The sequence below is a fragment of the Mauremys mutica genome, chromosome 1 (genome assembly GCF_020497125.1).
Source record: "Mauremys mutica isolate MM-2020 ecotype Southern chromosome 1, ASM2049712v1, whole genome shotgun sequence".
Lineage (NCBI taxonomy): Eukaryota > Metazoa > Chordata > Testudines > Geoemydidae > Mauremys > Mauremys mutica.
The window spans coordinates 222923338-222944279 of NC_059072.1; the positions used below are offsets into that span (position 1 = coordinate 222923338).

At 41.1% G+C, this 20942-nt stretch overlaps 1 protein-coding gene across 1 annotated transcript in view; it reads right to left on the minus strand.

Annotated features, from left to right (window-relative positions):
• Positions 1-20942, minus strand: part of PHEX (phosphate regulating endopeptidase homolog X-linked) — a 132251-nt gene that overhangs the window by 24185 nt on the left and 87124 nt on the right. Inside the window, exons 14-15 of the mRNA XM_045020797.1 lie at positions 16977-17080; positions 6310-6368 (exon numbers count right to left, since the gene is read on the minus strand). Of these exons, the coding sequence (XP_044876732.1) occupies positions 6310-6368; positions 16977-17080 (163 nt within the window). The remainder of the gene's footprint in view (positions 1-6309; positions 6369-16976; positions 17081-20942) is intronic.

Below are 20942 nucleotides of genomic sequence, written 5' to 3' on the forward strand. Positions count from 1 at the left end.
TTTGATTGGGTAGCACTGGGTCTTCTAAACTGTGTTAGCAAAACCACTTTCCAAATCACATCCATTCATCCACATTTACCACTAACTGCACTGGCATGTTTAAAACAGATTCTGACCGCATAGTGATCCCAGCACATAGATACTAGCGATAGGTGATAAATAACAAGGTGATCCCTAAGATGTATATTTTGTTCAGAATTGTGTTCAACATTCCTTAATTTACATGTGTAAAGTCTGTAACGTGGTTTTCAAATTTTCATAGGGTAGATCCAAATTATGACATTTAGAATTGGTAATAGATGAACAGAAGATGGAGTGATGGCCAAAAGTCAAAGGGTTTCAAACTCACACAAGGAGGCGAACAAGAAGAGTGGTCATTTCACCTCATACATCCTGTGGATTCACAGAACAAACAGACTAAACTGTGGAAGGCAGACTAACTGGCCCATACTGTGCATCAGTGCAAACCTTAATTTTAAAAGTAGGTGCAAATTCAGCTCACAAGGAGAGAGGAAAGAGGATATAATGGCAAAGGCACTGGACTCAATAGACTTTCAGTTCCCAGTTCTGACAAAGATTTCCCATTTGATTTTGAGAAGGAAGCTTAATCTCTCTCCTCACCTGTAAAACAGGAATACTACTACTTCCCTCTCTCATAGAGGTGTGAAAATGGGGATAATACTACTTTCCTCTCTCATAGGTGTTTTGTGCGGGTAAGTGCATTAATGTTTATGAGGGCTCAGACAACACAGTGAGGTGGGCCACTTAAGGACCTAGGAAAAAGGGAAAGAACGTTTTTACAAAAAACATTTACATATTTTTCTTAAGGAAAGGAAATATCTAGGATTCCCCAGAAACAAGAAACATACAAGGAAAAAATTCTTCTATTTTGAGCATTTGTAGATAAGAACATCAAGGAAGAGGGGGGGAAAAAAGAGAGAATTGCTCATTGTCTTGCTTGTGAATGTAGTTTAAAATGAAAGTGACCGCTGGTCATTAGGAAAATGGGAACAACTTGAATCTCTTAATTAAGAACACTGCTCAAAAATGTTAATTACAAAACTGCTCTGCCCATTAGCCTTCAGAAAGCCAATGGACTATTTTGAAACTGCTCCTTCATCAGTAAACTTCTGATTAACCCAGTCCTTCAGGAAAAGAACAGAGCTCCTGAGGAAACTGCAGCTGCTTCTCTGAGACCATGAATGCTGCACACTGTGTTTGTTGCATTTCCTTAGCCACCAGATACCACAGAGCTTTCCTCTGCTGCACACCATCAAGCACATACATCTTGCAAGATGCTTAGCAGGAGATATAAGGTCTCATCTGGCATTTTCTGTCATTTTCAAAGGGTTCTTCCTCTAAAATGTAATGAGGCAGCTCTCTCTGTAGGCGAGAGGCATCTTAACTGACACCATACATCAAGGGAACTGACATATCACAATAAGTGAATAAAAAAGACACTTATATCTACATATGTTTATATCTATCCAGTGTGGCTCAATATCTGATACATCTATATATGTTCTTATTTAATGAGCATATGATTCAGTGTAGGCCTAAATTTAGCTTCATCCCATGCAAATGCACTGTCTATAATCATAATTAGCTGATCAAAAGTGCTCAAGTTTTCAAACATAATAGAAAATATTATATATTTATACATGTTAATGAAATTAAGCCTGCCAAATTTCAAGCTTCCTGTTCTCTTCTTTGGTCTGGTCTACACTACGGGGGGGGTCGAACTAAGGTACGCGACTTCAGCTACGCGAATAGCGTAGCTGAAGTCGAACTAAGGTAGTTACCCGAACTAAGCTGACTTACCCGTCCAGACGCGGCGGGGTCGAACTCCGCGGCTCCAAGGTCGACTCCGCCACCGCCCTTCGCGGTGGTGGAGTTCCGGAGTCGACCGGAGCGCGTGGGGAGTTCGAACTATCGCGTCTTGATTAGACGCGATAGTTCGAACTCCGAGAAGTCAAACTCACCGCGTCGACCCGCGCAGTAAGTATGGACCTACCCTTTGTTGTAGCATTCCATTTTTTGTCTTTAAAAGGCCAGAGAGTTATGCTGCATTTTGAGTGCTATAATGATGCTAAACTCTTTCCTTGGTAGAAGTATAGTAGTAGATGCTTGCCATAAGTCTTCCTGTTATGACTTTTTTTAACACTGATTGATTTACTTAGGTACCTAATTCAATAAGGACCTGATTTAAAGCCTATTGAAGTCAATAGGAGTCTTTCCAGTAACTTCAATAGATTTTAGATCAGGCTCTGAAAGCCCCTTATGGAAAAAGATAAGCCAGTCAATGCACTGTACCAATGGTTGCAATTAAAACCATGACATTTGCAGTATTCCCTATACTACATACTCAGTTACCATGGTATATGGATCTGTTTATAAAGGCAATGACTTACATCTACTTCCTTAAGTAAAAACTACCCAAAATCGGTGGGTTACATTGCTCAGTAAATACTCAATATGAGGTCAAATGTTAAGAAACTAATTTCAACTTTTCCAAAAAAATGGGCATTGGTTAATCTAATTCACCTCAGTTAAGTTAACAAGTGAATTATTTAAGGAAAGAGAAACCAAGCAGAATGAACTGATAAAAGAATTCTTTGATGTAACTTTAGTAACAGTATGTATACTGCCTATAACTGACAACCTGTATAGCTCGAACACTGTTGCATTCCTTTACCTAGTATATCTGATTACCTCTCTTTTGAGAAAACAACTTGCACTGTCAACAGGTCTGTTTTATCTAAAAGAAAGAATTAGAAACTAGAAAAATGGGTTCTGGCTTCTATATACTGTATATTAGTGAAATAAAGACAATGTGGGCAGGGCAATAGGAATCTACTTGCACATAAGCTCAACCAAGCTGATAGCATTGCCATCTTCGTGCAAATTTTGCTGTATTCTCCGCAATCTATTCATTAATTTTTTAATCATCATGTTTCTGCTTTCTACTAAGAAAGATCTCATGAGTCAGTAGGTGGCATTCTTCCTTATGAGTCAGTACTCAATACAAGATGAAATTAAATAATCTAGATGAAATTAAAAACACTCAGTTTGCCTTTTTGGAGTTTGCAGTGCTTCCTTGAACATGCAGTGGTAGTTAATGAAAAGTGTTTATATCGGTGAAATATATTGCAGCCACAGAAGCCATTTTGGCTCATTCTTTCAGGCACATGGGCCTGTAAGGGATAGACAATATGAGAAACGGACTTGCCAAAGGCCCTGGATGAGATAGCAGGCCACCAGTATTCCACTCACTAATCCAGAGCTGGGCATGAAGGAGTGAGATGGGCATAAGAAAGGGGACATACTGCAGTAGTTGTCAGTATCCACCAAAAGACTACGCTCACTTCTTTCTATGTTTATGCATTGTCCATAAAACATTTAGGCTTATTTAGAATGTATTCACTACTCAGAATTTTCATTGTTCAAAACAAAACAGTCCTTTGTCTCTATACTGTTTGCAAGCAGCTTGTTGTGAGTATTTGAAATTCAAGTTGTACTGGTTATTTTGATTAGCTCCAATTAGCTTTTAGAATTAGGTTTCTGCTGTAAATCCTATCACTTACTAATATAAAACTTGCTTTTCATAAACAATCTCCCCCATTCACTTAAAATTCACCATTTCTACGACTATTTCTGTAACACACTAAAAGCGAACATAAACATAGTAGAATCTAGTTTGCTTAAAGAGGTGACTCCATATCCACAGTTTGTGTAGTATTTTCCCCAGCTCCTAGGATATTCAACATGAATGGTTACTAAAAACGGTAAGATGTAGCTCTCATGAGTGAAGTTTTCTGAGAGAGTGAGTACAGCCCTCTTGAATGAACTTATTTTTGATACTTTCAGGAATTCCATCCCAGATAATGGTGGAGCTCTTTCCTGGAATTAATCAACTGTTAAAAGAGGTTTGATAGTGGCATTGAGTGCCAGCCTCCAGTGTTCAACAAATCCCTCTGGCTTTCAACAAGGGCTAGTAGTTCATTGTAAATTTCCTATCTAAAAAATGGTGGACCACCAGTTATACTGTACCTCTTTGTATCCCTCTCCCGAGCTCACATAGTTGACAGTGAAAGGGTCCACTTCAGTGGCGTAACCAGGTTCTACCAGCAGGGGGAAGCAAACACATAAAAAGGCGCCAAAGCAGCGAAGAAGAAAAAAAAAGGGAAAAAAACAACAACCCCCCCCAAGTCTTGCCACTGAAGACTGAAGGACTTGCCGCCGAAGACCCGGAGCAGCTAAAGGACCCGCCGCCAAATTGCCACTGAAGACCCAGAGTGGATGAAGGATCTGCCGCCGAATTGCTGCCGAAGACTGGGACTGCTGGGGCGAGTGTAAAAATTAAAAGGTGCCACTTTTGGGGAATGCGCTCAGTGGGGAGCAGCCGCTCCCCCGCTCCCCCCCTAGCTACGCTATTTATGACCCCTCCCATGCAGAGATAAATACCATACCGGGCTCTCTCTGAACCAGATCAGCTCAGACCATGTACATTCTTTTGCACCTGAGAACAGCCTTAAAAACAGTGAGCAGCACTATCTAAAACCCAAGGTCAAATGCAAGTGGTACAAGAAGGTCAGCAGTCATAATATAAAATACAATTGCTTCTGCACCCATGACTGATTGGTTACATTTGACAGCTCTCTGTTTCGTGATACCGTTAGACACAGGGAGTGTGAAATTCAGCATCAGTAACTCCAGCCTCTCATTATAGCTTTCTTTAATGTGCTATGTCAGAACAGCTGAGAGAGCTGAATGATGCGGTAAGTTTGAAAGGATTTGATAATAAAGTATATGTAACAGCAACAGATTTTATTCTGTGCTTGCTAAACTTCAACCTTAGCTATACTGTAAATCTGAAAACCGGGGAAGTTTGTTCTTTATTTAACAGGAAAAGGCAGTTATTTTTCTTATGTCCTTTAGATACACCCCTACACCAATATAATGCGACCCGATATAACATGAATTCGGATATAACGCAGTAAAGCAGCGCTCTGGGGGGGCGGGGCTGCGCACGCCGGTGGATCAAAGCGAGTTCGATATAACGCGGTTTCACCTATAACACGGTACGATTCTTTGGCTCCCAAGGACAGCGTTATATGGAGGTAGAGGTGTAGTTATCACAGAATTGACTAGCGATCTTAAATGGCCACTCAAAAATCAGTTGCTTGATAGAGGTGACCTTTCAGTAAAAGTGGAGCAGAATATGCCGAGGGCTATTTTTAGGATAAGAGCCTAATTATTGCACCCATTTACAAATGAGTACACTGAGCCACAGAGAAGTTAAGTGACTTGTACAGTGGCACAAGTGAGTTACAGGAATAGCTGAGCATACAATCCAAGCGACATAAGTGCCAATTCCCTACTTTAACCACTAGACAGGACTTCCTGTCTACCTTCAGTCTGGCATATTCATTCCATTAGTTTCAGGAATTATTTTGTAGTGTGATAAAAAGAGATTTAAGAAAATGGTGGGGAGCCAACCAGAGATCTCCGACAAGCCTGTGGTAAGGGACCCCCCAAGCAGAGAGGTTATGCCAGAGAGCTATGCAGAGCCTGAAGCCACAGAAAAAGAAAGGATGATGCTGCCAGTAACTCTCACAGCTGGGAGGTAGAAGAGAGGTATCAAGGTAAAGGTAACACTACCATCCCTCCAGCCTTAGAAATATAGTCTGAGATTTTCAAACGTCACTTAAGACATTTGGATGCAAAATTCTCAATAAAATAAATTGGAATTGGGCATCCAGATCCTCTAAAGAGCTTTGAAAATCTCAGCCATATTATTTCAGGAACCCTGGAATCAAAATATGATGAAGATAAGCTATCTGGCCAGAATATTTAAAAAACAAGGGAACCAGTAATCAAAGATTAGGTTAAAAGGTGTTGTGCTGTAATTACAAGATGAGATCAGACAAATCAGAGAAGAATTTAAAACCAAACGCAGCATTCTATACAACCCATTCATGCCCATAGACTTCAATGGACTTGCACAAATGTGATGGAGATCAGGATTTAGCCCTTACTATCTGAACCACTTTCCTCTGGACACATTCATTGGTACAAAAATGCTGTATTATTGCATGATTATGGAAGGAATTTAGGTTTGAATTTTCAGTGGCGTACACTAACTTAAAATGTTTAAATTTGGGGGTGGCTGATCTGACTCACGTCAGGGCCTGATTTTCAGGTCCTAACCACCTGTAGCTCCTCCTGGTATCAGCTGAAAAGGTATGCCTTCATACATATCCTTTTCCGAACAAATAATTAAAGAAGAAAAAGAAGTCGGGTACTCACTGATCTGGTTGGTCGATGCACTATAGAAAGCGTTGACAGTGGTTGGACTAGTAAACCACCTGTAAAAACAGCAAAAAACAGCAATAAAATATTGGTTGTCAGTGTGCTGGGCTTGTGAATGGAATAATCAAAGATAAAAGGCTAATTCAGTTAAATGAAACCAAGAGATTAAAAGCCATTAGATACATGACAAAATTGCAGAAATAATTATATTTGTAAATTGCTATCTGTGATTTTTGGATCATTTAAATCTATCATCTACCAACATTATTTTAAATGACTATAATCAAATAGTGCTTAACAGAGCCGTCACTGGAGGGTACACTTGCTAACACTTATTCTATTTTTGTGTTCTTTTTTAAGTGATTTTAGTGCTTATGAAAGATGCCAAACTGACAGCCTTGGACACTGAAGTCCTCTATTTAAAATGAACAGGTGCCACACAGACAGTAGCAGTGCAAAGTCCTTTGCACTGTCTCAGCAATGTACTTCAACCCCCTCATGGAGAAACTACCTATAGAAATTAGAGAAGTTTACATAGAAATGAGTAATGAAGGCTTTTCAGTCCATGGCTTCTCCTGCAACCCCTGACAAAGTGACTACTCATGCCTATTAGGATGATTTCAATTATGTGGATGTATCTCTAATAAGAACAAAAGAAAGAAAAATGATTTCAACATTCTGTAGGCCACTCAGCAACTACTGCTAATTATTTTATCACTAGTAAAGACTGAAATAGCTTTCAGCAACTATTAACCAATGGCCTAGAAGTGAAATATTCTGTACTGTGGGCTAGGGGACAATGCAAAGGACGAGGTTACAGGAACTCCTGAAATTCGAATCCAGCTTTTCCACTGATTCATTGAATGGTCTGGACTAGCAATTTAATCTTTTAGTTTCCCCATCTGTAAAATGATTAATATATTTACTTACCTACTTTAGAGTCTGATCCAACCAACACGCACATGAGTAACATTGCTCAAATAGTTAGTCCTATGGCTTGAGTAAAGTTACTTGTGTGTCAGTGTGAGTAGGACTGGGCCATTACACAGGTAGGTTAGTTAATGCTGGAAGATGTAATATGCTAAGCATTGTCCCCTTCTGCCCCACAACTCAGTGATCTTCTCCCCCTCTAATGTCATTTATTAACAAAAGAGTCAGTTAGTTATTAACAAAAGTGTGGTTCATCGTGGTTACAAATATTGCACTGGTCTGCAAACAATGTACAAAAGGATTATTTTCAATTGGTCACGTGCTTTCCTTGCTGCTCTCTGTGTTCTAAACCATAAATGCAATGGACAAACCTGAATATTGGAGCTTTTCCACTAATATTGTAACAGAACCTGCACCGGCAAGATTTGAAGGATGTAATATTAACCCTGGCTGAACTTTTACTGCACCTATTGAAGTTAACAGCAAAATTCACATAGACTTTACTGGGAGTAGAGTCAGACCCTCCCTACAGGTGAAATTCTGCCTCTACTGCAGCCAATGAGAATTTAGCCATTGACTTCAATGGGGCCAGGATTTCACCCTAGGTTTTTATAATGAAAAAATTAAAATAAAATTAAATATAAAAATAATGAGAATTAATGGGTAATCTGTGATAAATTAGGCCCAGGTGTAATAAATGTCTGTACATCTGAAGGGAAAAATTCTTGAGTTATCACATGAGATGCTAGAATTTCTTCAGTATGTAAGATCAAAACTTTAGAAAGTCTCACTGAAAGTCAATAGCACTTAGGCTCCTTTAGTGCCTAATTCACTTTTGAAAATGTGGCTTTTCCATCTAAGTTATTTAAGCCTTGCAGTTCTGAATGGAGTGATGCCTAAATACCTTTTAAAAATCTAGGCCTTAGCATCTCTGTGCCTCACTGCCCCTATCTGTACAATGGGGACAATAGCACTTTCCAACCTCATAGGGGTGTATGAGGGTAACACAGTCTTTAATGGAGAGGTGCTTATATGGTAATGGCAGGACATATAAAATCATATATGAGAGAGAGAGAGAGAGATTAAAATCTCATGTAACAGGATCATACACAATAGAGATTAAAAGTAGCAAAGAGTCCTGTGGCACCTTATAGACTAACAGACGTATTGGAGCATGAGCTTTCGTGGGTGAATACCCACTTCGTCAGATGCATAGAGATTAAAACATTTTAAATTATTTAAAATTATTTAAATTATTTTAAACTGGGATAGAAAACCAGTTAGTTCTGATTTTACTTGCCTGCAAAGAACAGAGTCCAGGGTTTCTCTTACTACAATTAATGACTTCACTATTATTGAAAACAGTATAAGGAATGCTATTTTCCAAGTGTTAGTGATGCCATTCAATGCATCTATAAAAACATTCAACTCTGAATTTAGGTCTTAGTAGGCAAAAATCCTCTCAAGTTAAAAACAACAAATATTGAAAGATAAATGTTGAGGAATCCCTTCTGAATTACTCTGCTTTAAAATATTTTCATTCCCCTTTAGAAAAGTGAAATCTGAAAGTGAAATTTAGAAAGATTTATGGGGTGCAGCATGGACACCTGACCCTGAAGTCCTTACTTAGGTAAAACTCTCACTGAAGTCAGGATTTGCACCAATGTGACTACTGATGGTGGGTTCCCTTTTGCTTGAATGCTCTTTCAAACCTTAACCATACAGTAAGTGCCTTGGCACTTTTAAAACCAAGCTACACAGCCTCAGAGACCACGTCCTTAATTTCCAACTGTCTGGTCCCTTCCCTGAGACCACCAAACACAACCCTTTCCCAGCACCCCACAGCCTCCCTAACCTATGTTTCATCAGGTGCAAGTGAGACACTTGTGAGCTCACGAATACAATACACTCCAAGAACCAGCTAAAAGAAATTATCTAAAGCCATGGTTTTCAGCCTTTTCAGGCTCAGAAGCCATTTGTAAATGTTAATGGCCTGATGTGACCCAGTATATAAGCTGGGGGAGGGGGCGTTGGATCTTGCCCCGAGTGGCTTATGGCCTGTCACAACCAAGTAAACAGGCAGTGAGGAGGAGGAGGGGGAATCAGGTCCTGCCCTATGGGTGAGTAGGAGGCCATGGGAGAATGGATCAGGTTCTGTCACCACTGAGGAGTGGGAGGGGAAGGCCTGTGGCAGAGCCCACCCCACACTCACCTCGCAGCAGTTACTCCTGCGGCTCTAGTCCCACAGGGCTGGCTGGGCCTGTCTCCTCACTCCAGCCATGTGCAACCTCCAGGCTCATAGTGCCACTCAGGTTTGGCCCTGCTGCCCTGACAAGGTCCAGCTGGGCCAAATTTCTGGAAGTGGCATTGCCACCTGCTGCTAGGGTTACCACCTTTGAAATGCAAAATAAAAAGCACCCACCATCACAGAAGGCAAGCCCGCCGCAACCTCAACCACCAACCACAACTCCCCCTCCTTCAACAGCCACTTATAGTATGTGGAGAGAGAACACATATAGGTGAGATTGATAACATTTTCTTACTTCAACTGCAGAAGTGGGAACGCTGCAGCATCTTTAGGTGGACACAGAAACTTTTAACATTAGATATCCCAGTGTATTGTGATGATAACGCAAATCTTTACACCCACGTAAAAATTAATTATTTTTTTTTGGCAACTGGCAAATCCATAAAAAAACCAGCCAAGCCAGCTAAATACCGGGCAGGTGGTCACCGGACATGTCAAACCTGCAAAAAAACCCACAGAAATTGGGCTTGTTTTTGGCTTACTTGGCATGTGAGTTGCTTGTTGGCTAGTTTTTGGCTTGTAGCTTGTTGCTTGTAGCTTCTTTTTTTTATTGGCTCCCAGCAAGCAGGGGCAAGGTGGGGAGAGAGTCAGGGGTGCACAGTCCCAGACTGCATGCTGGGAGGTTCTAGTCACATAGAGTGTTGGGGTTCTTAGGGATTGGCTTGTTTGGGCCTTGTTTTGAAATGGGATTAGCTTGATTTTTGGCTTATTGTGAAAGTCAGGGCATTTATTTACCATGTGAAAGTTGGCAAGTGTGGTGGCAACCCTACCTGATGCCTGGGATTGCAGCAGCACTCACTGTAATTTCACCTGACCTCTCATCATGGCAGAGGAACAGCTGGGCCAAACCTGAGTAGTGCTGCAACCCTACAAGTCACAACACCTGGAGCTGAGCTCAGCCAGCCCCATGGGAGCCACTTCATGACCTTTTGAAACAATCTGACAACCCACTTTTGGGTCATAACCCACGGATTGAGAAACCCTGGTCTAAAGTACTGAGACACTGGAAGCAAGCAGCCACTTCTGGCCCAGCGGAGACTCTGGCAAACCTACTAAGCCCCATAAATTTTCAAATGTAGGTAGGGGGATAGGGCAAGAAGAGGCTAAGGGACTGGGTTGGGATCAAAGAAACATCTGCACTGGGAGTGGAGTCAAGCAACTGGATTGAGTGGGAGCAGCAGATAAAGGCACGTGGGGAAGAAAGAGCAGGGTAGAAGGTGAGATAATCAGAGCCTGGAAAATGTCTGATTTCAGTGACATGAATGTAAAATAAGCAACCGAATTAGTTATCTGTGGAGTTATAGTCGTAATGTGCTTTTTTTGGCAATTGCAATTCTTAGTTAAATTGTGCAATAAAGGATAGAATCTTAAAATGGCAGTGTACATTCCTTAATCAATACATTAATCAGCCTCCCTCTCTCATTTTATTTTCAGCGTTGTGCTGCCACTTTTACAATGCAGGAACCAGAGAATTAATCAATTGAAACATCAAAGAATGATGTCATAGCCATGTCTTAAATATCCATCATTTTATGGACTCTAATTGCCAAGAGTAATCCTCCCTGCAGAGTTTATTTAAGAAAAAGGCTTTTTCCAGAAAAAAATCTCTGTAATAAAGTGAAATGGTGGAAATATTTTAGTAAAACAGTGAAAGTCAGAAGACGACAGGTGCTTCTGGTGAGAAGGGGGGAGCAAAAAATAGAAACATTTATTTATACTATATTTCAGTTTCACATCCATCCACATCAGCAGTCAGAGCAATGATCTGTGAGGGATGCAGACACTTGGAAAGTGGGGCTCACCCACAAGAAAAACTGCATGGCTTTGCAACGGTCTGCAGGACTAACCACCAGTTTAAATTCCTTCGGTCTGAGGAGAGAACCTCAAGGGCCACATCTGAAATACTGGACATTTATTTTTTAATTTCAAAGTATCTCAGAATATAGTCAAGTATCCACCAGGATTTCAGCCTCAACCCAGGTGTTTGTCACCCTTCTCCCACAACTGCCTTTCCACTTCCTTCTACCGAACCACTTACACATGGAAAGTGCTCCCTGACCTTATCCAAAGGCCATTATGCTCCTCTTCTCCAAATCCCTTCTCAAGATTGACCCAATGACTAAATTGCCACATAGTACTAGAGCCTTCTGAGGATAATTGATACTTAAAATATTCATATTGTATGTTTTATCCCTCTCCCCACACCCTTTTATTGTTGCTTGGCTTCTTATCTTTAGAGCCACGCTGGACTCATCACTATTACAAGACACAAAGATAATATCAATGGCAAGAAATGCCTTTGGCTAGCCTGAGGAGTCTGCACCTATTCTTCTTGGATGTATTTGTCACTTCAAAGTTAGATTACTGTACCTCACTCTGCCTGGGGTTGATGGTAAAAGTTGGTGGGTTTGTACAACACTCAGCAGCCCATCATGAAAGGCCACAGAGACTATATCATATCACTGTTCCACATGCCTCCATTGGCTGGATCCACTTCACAGTCCTTGAACTTATCCTTAAGAGTTGGCACAGGGTCTATCTTGTAGACCACTTCCTTCTCCGTGACCACCAATACAACTGTATTCAATGAGGACAAATCATTCTTGATGGAGGACCCTTGGCTATGAAACTCCATGACATCAGAATGAGCAAAATACTGATGGCTTACAAAACCCAATTTTTGTAAAAGCTCCCCTTAAATGAGGGCTGAAGAATGTCCCTGAATAATTTCTCAGGGATACATTTTTAAATAGAAAGGAACAAAAGATTAAGGAGATGGGGAGAATAGAATATTTTACTGACAAATACAGTGCAATTCTTAATTTGGTATTTGGCACTGAGATACTGTGGAGATGGGCACATTATAAATACATAGACAGAGGCAGTGAAATTCAAGAGTCCTGTGGTGCACCTTGAACCATGCTCAAAATGCATCAGGAGGCATATTTCACAAGAATCCACTGAAATTGCATCACTTCAGACTAAATACAACTTCATTCAGAATCTGTCATTCCCCTTCAGTGAGATAAAGCAAATTAAGAACCCAAAATCTGTAAGGTAATGTTATGTTACATTTGTATGTTAAATTCATAAATTGCTCTGCCTGTCCATCCTGAACTCAGGCTGTTTGGACTTAAACTCTAGGTTCTGCAAAAACTTTAGAAATGTGTTTGATCTTCTGTACCAGGGGTTCTCAAACTGGGGGTTGGGACCCCAAAGTGGGTCATGACCCTGTTTTAATGGGTTCACCAGGGCTGGCATTAGACTTGCTGGGACCCAGGGCCAAAGGTGAAGCCCAAGGGTTTCAGCCCTGAGTGGTGGGACTCAGGCTTCAACTTCAACCCAGGGTGGCAGGGTTCCGTTCACAGGGGCTGAAGCTCTTGGGCTTCAAAATGCTAGATTTCAATTTTAATCCTTATCAGTTCTAATTTTAACCAGCCCCAACCCTCACATACACAACATCCAGCCATTTCCACTGGCCCTCCAAAATCCTTTGTCTCTTCCTACTTGTGACTCTAACCCATCTTCATAATTCTCCCTCTGGCTCTTTGATAATTAAAAGAAAAATCACTGTGATTTTCCTTTTAGCTTGCTGTGCTGAGGTAAATTAGCGCAGTTTATAATATTACTATCTAGAAACCTGTCCTATTTGGTAAATCAAATAGGTAAATCAATACCATTGGTTATATTACTGTGTTGGTTTAATATCATTATTCTGTCAGACCCATTACCATAGCCAGGAAAATCCATACTCAATAATTATTGATCCCACTCTGGGCCACTTCATGATTAGAGCCCTGCGCAGATACAATATTTTATCTGCATCCAATCCGTGACCCGCAAAAATAGTGCACAGATATAATGCAGATATCCGCAGATTTGCAGGGCTCTATTCATGATATCAATATAGGTATGCATATTAAAATATTTTGTAAAAGGTTATTGTATCTGGACAGAAGCCAAATAATGAGTGTGTTATAATTACTTTTATTATGCATACACAGTACCAAACCACAACAGGAACTAATGACCTGCAAAATTCCATGAGAAACAGAAAAGCATTTAGTTCTACTGTAAAAACATCAGGGAAGTATAATCATGTCTCTCTGACTCTTAGCTTAAATGTGGCAAAACCGATATTTTTTAGACCACATCTCAGATATTAGCCTGGTGTGAATTATTACTGTTGAATTATAACCACCTTAAGATAAAGTAGAAGTTTATAAAGGAAGCACTAGTGGTTCTTAATGCTTTAGCTACCTGTGTGCATGGCAAGTATATATAGTTCAAACTGTGCTACCATCTATTATGTATAATTTCAAAGACATAATGATTACCATGGGCAAATTGTGGGGTTGCTATAAGCTTTGAGGAAGGGGTAGCATATAATTCTGCTGCCCAAGGAATAGATTGGTAATTAAATTGTGGTCCCTGGTTCCCCCTTTTGCTTCATGGGGGAAGTAATTTGCATCAGCACTTCACCTGGCAGGTTTCACTTCCCACTTTTCCTCAGTTTAGCTAGGCGGCCTGGAGCAACTGTTGTGGAGGTGAGTGAAGTCAAGGCTCTGTGCACTCCCCACCACCTTGCACAGGAGGTGGATTAGTGACCCTACAGAGGCTGCGCTCCCCCACCATTCAGTACTCCACAATATGGCTAGCACACTCAGGGCCACCCAGAGGATTCAGGGCCGCTCAGAGAGGGCCTGGGGTCTTTGGCGGTGGGGGCCTCCCACCGCCGAATTGCCACTGAAGACCCGGCACTTCAGCGGCGGGTCCCGAGGCGGAAGGACCCCCTGCCGCGGGTCTTCGGGGCTTGCTGGCAGGTCCCGGAGCGGAAGAACTCCCTGCCGCCGAATTGCCGCTGAAGAAGCTCCGGGGGCCCGGGCCCCGCAAAAGTTTTCCAGGGCCCCCGGAACGAGTGAAGGACCCTGCTCCAGGGGCCCCAAAAAACTCTTGTGGGGGCCCCTGCGGGGCCCAGGGCTTGGGGCAAATTGCCCCACTTGCCCCCCCCACCCCGGGAGGCCCTGAGCACTCTCAGGAGAGTAAGGGGGCACTCCTTCCTCCACTTCACACAGGCATAGGTGACCCACAATCTCACCCTATATGGACATTAGGTCTATTAATCTTTTTTTCAAATGTAGCATGAAGGGCAAAGAAAGACCAGATCTAATCTACTATGCTACAATGAGAGTAAAAATGCCTTCAAGTTCTCCTTGAATGAAGAGAAACAGGATAAGAGGAAGAAATTATATTCTCTCTCTCAGTGAACAGGGGAGTAAATCCCTTATTTTTTTAAGCATATCAGTGATGTGGAAATTCTCAGAGTATGGCCCTAAAGGTGTATATTTCAGGGATTACCTGCCAAATAATTTCCTCCAGATGACATTTCCCTTCATAGTAAGAACCTATTCAGTGCACATTAATGCAGCTAAAAAATTCCTTTCGCAAGACTGAAGGATAGAAGGTGTTTATCTACTTTTCTATAAAGGAGAAAATGTTATTTCACTGCTCTCTGGAAACTCATAATGGGCTAAAGAGAATATATTATCATGACCTAACTGTGTCACACAAGGCTATAGGAGAGTCTTCAAAATCATCCCTTCAGAATTAACCCTTCTGCTTTCAAAGTAATGTGTTCATGAGATTTTAGCAGTCACACTCACTGTTGAAGTTAAGCTGCTAAAACCAAGGACTATGCCTCAAATTCTGATACTCTTAATAACAGGGAATACTACAGTACATCACCCTTTGAGTAGTCTCATAGAGTCAAGGGGACCACTCCTGGCCTAAGGTGAAACCAGGTGTGAAAGTAACTTAAAGGACTTACCGGTACTCCAGAGTCCTTGTGAGGGGGAGGGGCCTCTACTGGAAGAGACAGGGCTTTTAAATCCCCAGGCTCTTTAAATCAGGATTTAAAGGGCCCGGGGCTGGGGCAGCAGCAGCTGGGAGCCCCAGGCCCTTTAAATCACCCCCGGAGCTACCAGCTGCAGAGGCGGCTGGGAGCCCTGGGGGTGATTTAAAAGGCCCGGGGCTCCAGCTGCGCTACTTCAGCAGAGCCCTGGGCCCTTTAAATCACCATCGGAGGGGGCCCAGGCCTCTGGCGGAGCTTCAAAGGGCCCGGGGCTCCGCTGCAGTAGCGGCAGCCGGGAGCCCCTGGCCCTTTAAATCGCCTCCAGAGCTCTGCCACTGCTACCCCAGGGATCCAGCAGCAGGGCTCGAGTGATGATTTAACAGGCCCCAGAGGGTAGCGGCAGTGGGAACCACGAGCCCTTTACATCGCCACCCAAGCCACGCTGCCGGAGCCCCGGGGTAGCAGAGGCAGCCGGGGTCTCGGGCGGTGATTTAAAGGGCCTGGGGCTCCGGCTGCCGCTACCACCATGGGCCCTTTAAATCATCCCAGAAGCCCTGGGGAGGCGGCGGCGGGCTCCGGCGGCTATTTTAAGGGCTGGGGCAGTAGCTGCGGCAGGTGCCCCAGGCCCTTTAAATCGCCGCCTGAGCCCCGCTGCCGCTTCCCCAGGGCTCCGGCAGCAATTTAAAGGGCCCAGGGCTCCAGCCGCTGCTGGGAGCCCCAGGCCCTTTAAATTGCCACCAGGAGAAGCTGATCCGCCCCGTTTCAGCATACTGGCAAGAGCCGGTGCGCTGTACCAGGGTGGACCAGCTTACCCTCTGGGTGAAACCCAACATGAGTAAGGATAATAGAATCTGATTTACAGGGATTAATAATATACTGGAGACAACTGTCACATTAGTTGTAACGTGAAAAATGATCTTTAAACCTAAAGATGACAACACCTATATGAAATATGACCAGCGTAGCTATGCATCAGTGCTACTTTAAAGGTTTTATGCAGCACGATTACACTAATTGACTTTTGTATATGTTTTAATTGGAATTTCAAGGATTTGATTACCCATCAGTAAGAAAAAAGATTTGATTACTCATACATGTTAGACTATTGTATATAATACATCTTAATATTGTAATTTTAAAAGTAAATTTAAAATGTTAAAATGAAATTAATTATCTCTTATTCCACATCACTGCTATCAACAGCAGGTAACTAACAATGCTGGCTGCTATTAGTAATAACAATATTATCTCTTAATATTCTATTAATGGAAAATGTATTGAATAAAATCCCTGCTGTGCCATTCTAAATTCTTACTGGGACCAAGAGAAATAATCCAATTTTAATTGAGATTCAATTACTCTTTCTTTTCATTAAATTAAACATTTAAGCTCCATGAATATGAGGAGTGTGATGCTGCACTGGAACAGGACTGCCCAGAACTTTTAAGAAGTTTGTTAAGATATAAATATTTACAAGCATTTCTGAGTAATTACTGGTTTTTTTTCTGTAGTATTATTCCTTCACAATGAGGCACTGTGTGCAATTTTAATCAATGTACATGTTTGCCTACTCACTCTGTTTTTGGAACTTCTTTTCTAAGCCAGTAGAAGTCAGACTGGGCCAGATATTTGCGAGTCTGCAATACGTTGCCAAAATAGTCATTTTCTGAAAACTTCATCTGTGTAAATAAATCATAACCATTAAACATGACCAACAGACACAAAGATGACATGAAAAGAATCAGAACTTCGACAGTAAGGAGATAATAATAATGACTAAAAATGAATTGGTTAAGGAAATGACATTATTCACATTACAACAGTTAGGATAAAATCCACCCCATTGCAGAAGGCTTCCCTAGGACCTCCACACTGTGGAATCTCTAGGGTCACCCTGCATAAGGGAAGGGTCATGAGCAGAGCAGGTATACAGGAGGATCTCAACACTTTGTACATCACCTTGGGTGGCAGGATGGTCATGTGGTAAAGATAATGAGATAGGACTCAGGATGTCGGGGTTCAAGTCTCTGCTCTGACACCAAACATTCTGGGTAACATTAACCAACACTATTGCATTAAGAGTTTTGTTTCAAAATATTTTCTGTGTCATTAGCTAACTGGTTTTGGATCCCTTATTTACCGTATATAAGTGTCAGTAAGAAATCTTTTTCTAAATAAACCAAATACTCATACCATTTTTAAAACTAGGGGGCTTTAAACATATTTATTATTTTCTTCTATCAATTATTGCCATAATCAAATGTTATACCCAGATATCTACTATACCATGGAAGGCTTAAGTGTTTTTCAGTATCTAGCCAGACAAATTTGGGTATAAGATAATGTTAAAAATTGCTTGGACAAAGCAGAATTACATTTAATCCAGGTCTAGGGCACACACAAAGAGTTAATGAGCCTGACAACTGATGAGTACAAGCTAAGCGTAAGCATGCATTTAAACATGAGAAGTTTATGAGCAAAAATTGATCTTCCCTGGGAGTTTTAATAATTGACATCAGCTATTTATTTTTTTCAAATTACACCCTGTTTTATCACAACAGTGGAGACAGATACAAACCATTATTGTTTACATTGGACAGCTCAGAGGATTGATAATTGGATAAAACAGATTTCACCTGTGGGTCACAGGTTCAAATCCAGGCTGTGCTGTCAGTGACTGTAGGTCATTATGATCTGATTGCTATTTAGTGGCTTATGTGAAATCAATCAGTTGCTCAGAACAATTTCTAGAGCACAAATATCTACTTCCTATAAATCACCAAATAGGTCAATCGGTAGGGGGTCCTCTATATTAGTGCTTAAAATGAAAAACAACCACATTTTCTGTTTTAGGTGAGTCATTTAATTCTGAATTAGAGAGGTGATAAGTCAGCACTAGGCTCAAACTAGAGCTATGTGAAATTAAATGTGTCAGAAGATTTCTAGGGAAATATTTGCCATATTGGTTAGTGCAATTTGCAGTCCCTAAAATTTCACTTTGAGAAAAATATTGATGATATGCTATGTACATGTTGGAAATGTGAACAACATGCATTTCTACTGGTATTATTATGTAAAGCCATTTTCACATGAAAATTGGCCCATCTTGCTTTGTAAAGTATGCAACAAAATGTTCAAAGAGAAGTGATGTTTGAGTAATTTTGCATTTCATTGCAAATATTTTGCACACCTCCCCCTCAAAGGAATCTAGCAGTGCTGCTCTACCATCACTCATGTTAGCAGCATTTACCAATATGAGGGTTCCCATTGCCAGAAGTCTCCAATCTATTACCATATTTCTCAAATATGATTAGCCATGCAAGAAAAAAGGCTGTTAATATTACATAAACCTTGCTCATATCCCAATCATCCTTTCAAAAAATTCTCAAGCTTCAGACAAATTTACACTTCATTAACAACCTACTGTGTTGCATTTTTAGGGCCCAGACTTACAAACATATTGCTTATGTCAGTGAGTGAGTCCACCACCTGAATGGCTTTTCCTCTATCCCATTAACACAGATGGTAAAGGTTCACAATATCTCCTCTCTACACTGTTTCCCTTAGCAGGGACCAGACTTGCTGAGTTTTTCCTTCTTAGAATTCTGAGTGAACTACGCCATATTTAACAATGCCTTATTTGGTTAGGTTTTGTTTGTGTACTATTGTCAGTTATACTGAAGCAATTTTTTGCAAAGCTACCATTGCAAAAGAGAGTCCATGCAAACAATCTGGTGATAAAGTAAATATTTCTCCCTTTTGTTATTTGATCTTGATGTAGATGTAAGTCCTGCTGGTGGCTATTCCAGGTTTTCCTATAGCTGGAAACAACATGTTCTCTAGGAAGGATGGTCTTGTAGTTAAAGCACTAGACTTAGAAGATCTGGGTTTAATTTGTGGTCACAAAGATTTCCTGTGTGACCTTGGCCAAGTCACTTCAGTCACCTGCAATGGTTCCTCATCTGTAAAATCGGGATAAAAATACTTCCTTTCTCCCACCCTTTGTCAGTCTTGTCTACTGAGATTGAGAAGTTTTTGGAGCAGGAATTATCTTTTACTATGTGTTTGAAAAGTGCCTAGCACAATGGGGCTGTAATGCTGTATCTTATCTGGGGCTTCTAGGCACAGTTATCAATATTCATACTATTAGGGAAAACAGCCCCAAGCATTTAATAATAATTTATAACATTTGGGGAGAAAACGTATTAGTTTGTTGAAGAAGTTTATTTTGAAGGGAATGTTAGGGGGTTATTTTGTTTTATTATTAAATACAAAATTTGTGTTGGAAAATTTTTATCTTGAAAAGAATACTTTGAGTGTATTAAAACTGCCCAGCCATATTTTACAGTTAATAGGCCTGGTCCATCATCTTACAGACAGAGGTGGAAACAAGGAATATCTCTGTTGAAAATCAAGAAAGCTACCCTGGCAAAAATCTGGTGCAAGTTAGAGGAGAATCAACACCAATATTCATACTGTCATAAGTCCAGATTTTTCAGTCCTCACAATGGCATGACTCCTATTTAAATCAATTTGGATTCTTCTTGTATGAAGACTGCTGCATTGGACACATATAAATTAGATTTGGAAAAGATATTAGATTACTTAGTCCACCAACCTACCATGGCAGGATTGTTTCCGAAGATGTATTTTCTATTGATTTATCTTGTTTGCTTTTAAATCTCTTACCATGAGGTTTAATAGCATCTGCTTGATACGATGTAAAAACATTAATAATAGAAGTGACTTGTTTTCATTTTTCAGTCTATTTTAACTCATCACAGATGGGACAGTCCCTTCAGTGATGACAAAGCCAGTATTTAACACTGGAACTTTATTTCAATGCAATATTTGGCAGTTAACAAGTTTGCTGCAAGCTCTAGAGACTGACTCTAGCAACCATCAATTTATTCTAATGATAATTCTGGAAAAATGATTGATGATGGCTATGGCTGGCCACACCGAACATTAAATCACCCCCTTGTGTCCGTGCACAATGTAGCTGGCATCCTCAGCTCCCATGCCTCCTGTTGGCCATCTGCCTCTAGCTGGGTCTTCTGTGGCTCAGCCCTCCAGCAAAATCACAAAGTTCAAACCACTTCCAGGGTAACAGAAAAGTCCAAATGAAAATCCAAATAAAATGAATAATTTTTCTGCCATGGTGGGCTACTGAAGTCTTCTGTTTCTACTATATCAGTTCTCCCTCCCACAGGAACCTACTGGGCTCCCTGGGGGGTTTCTCCCTGTCCTCTACAGTCTCTCTCTTTTCCAGGACCCTCCACAGGGATAAATTCTTCCTCAGCCTGCCTAACCCAAGCCCTTCCCAGGGAGTGGGGAGGGAAAACTTCCCTATCTCCTCTCTCCTGGGTCTTTGCTATGTGTGGAGCATGACTTGTTAGGGTTCTTTCTCTTGCCTTGCAGGTGATGGGGATTAAGCAACATCACAATAATCAATCTGTTGTATTGGCCAAGTTATACATAATACACAGTGTTGTAAAACAAATATTCCAATGGACATGTTGTAAAAAGAGTCTCCCTAGC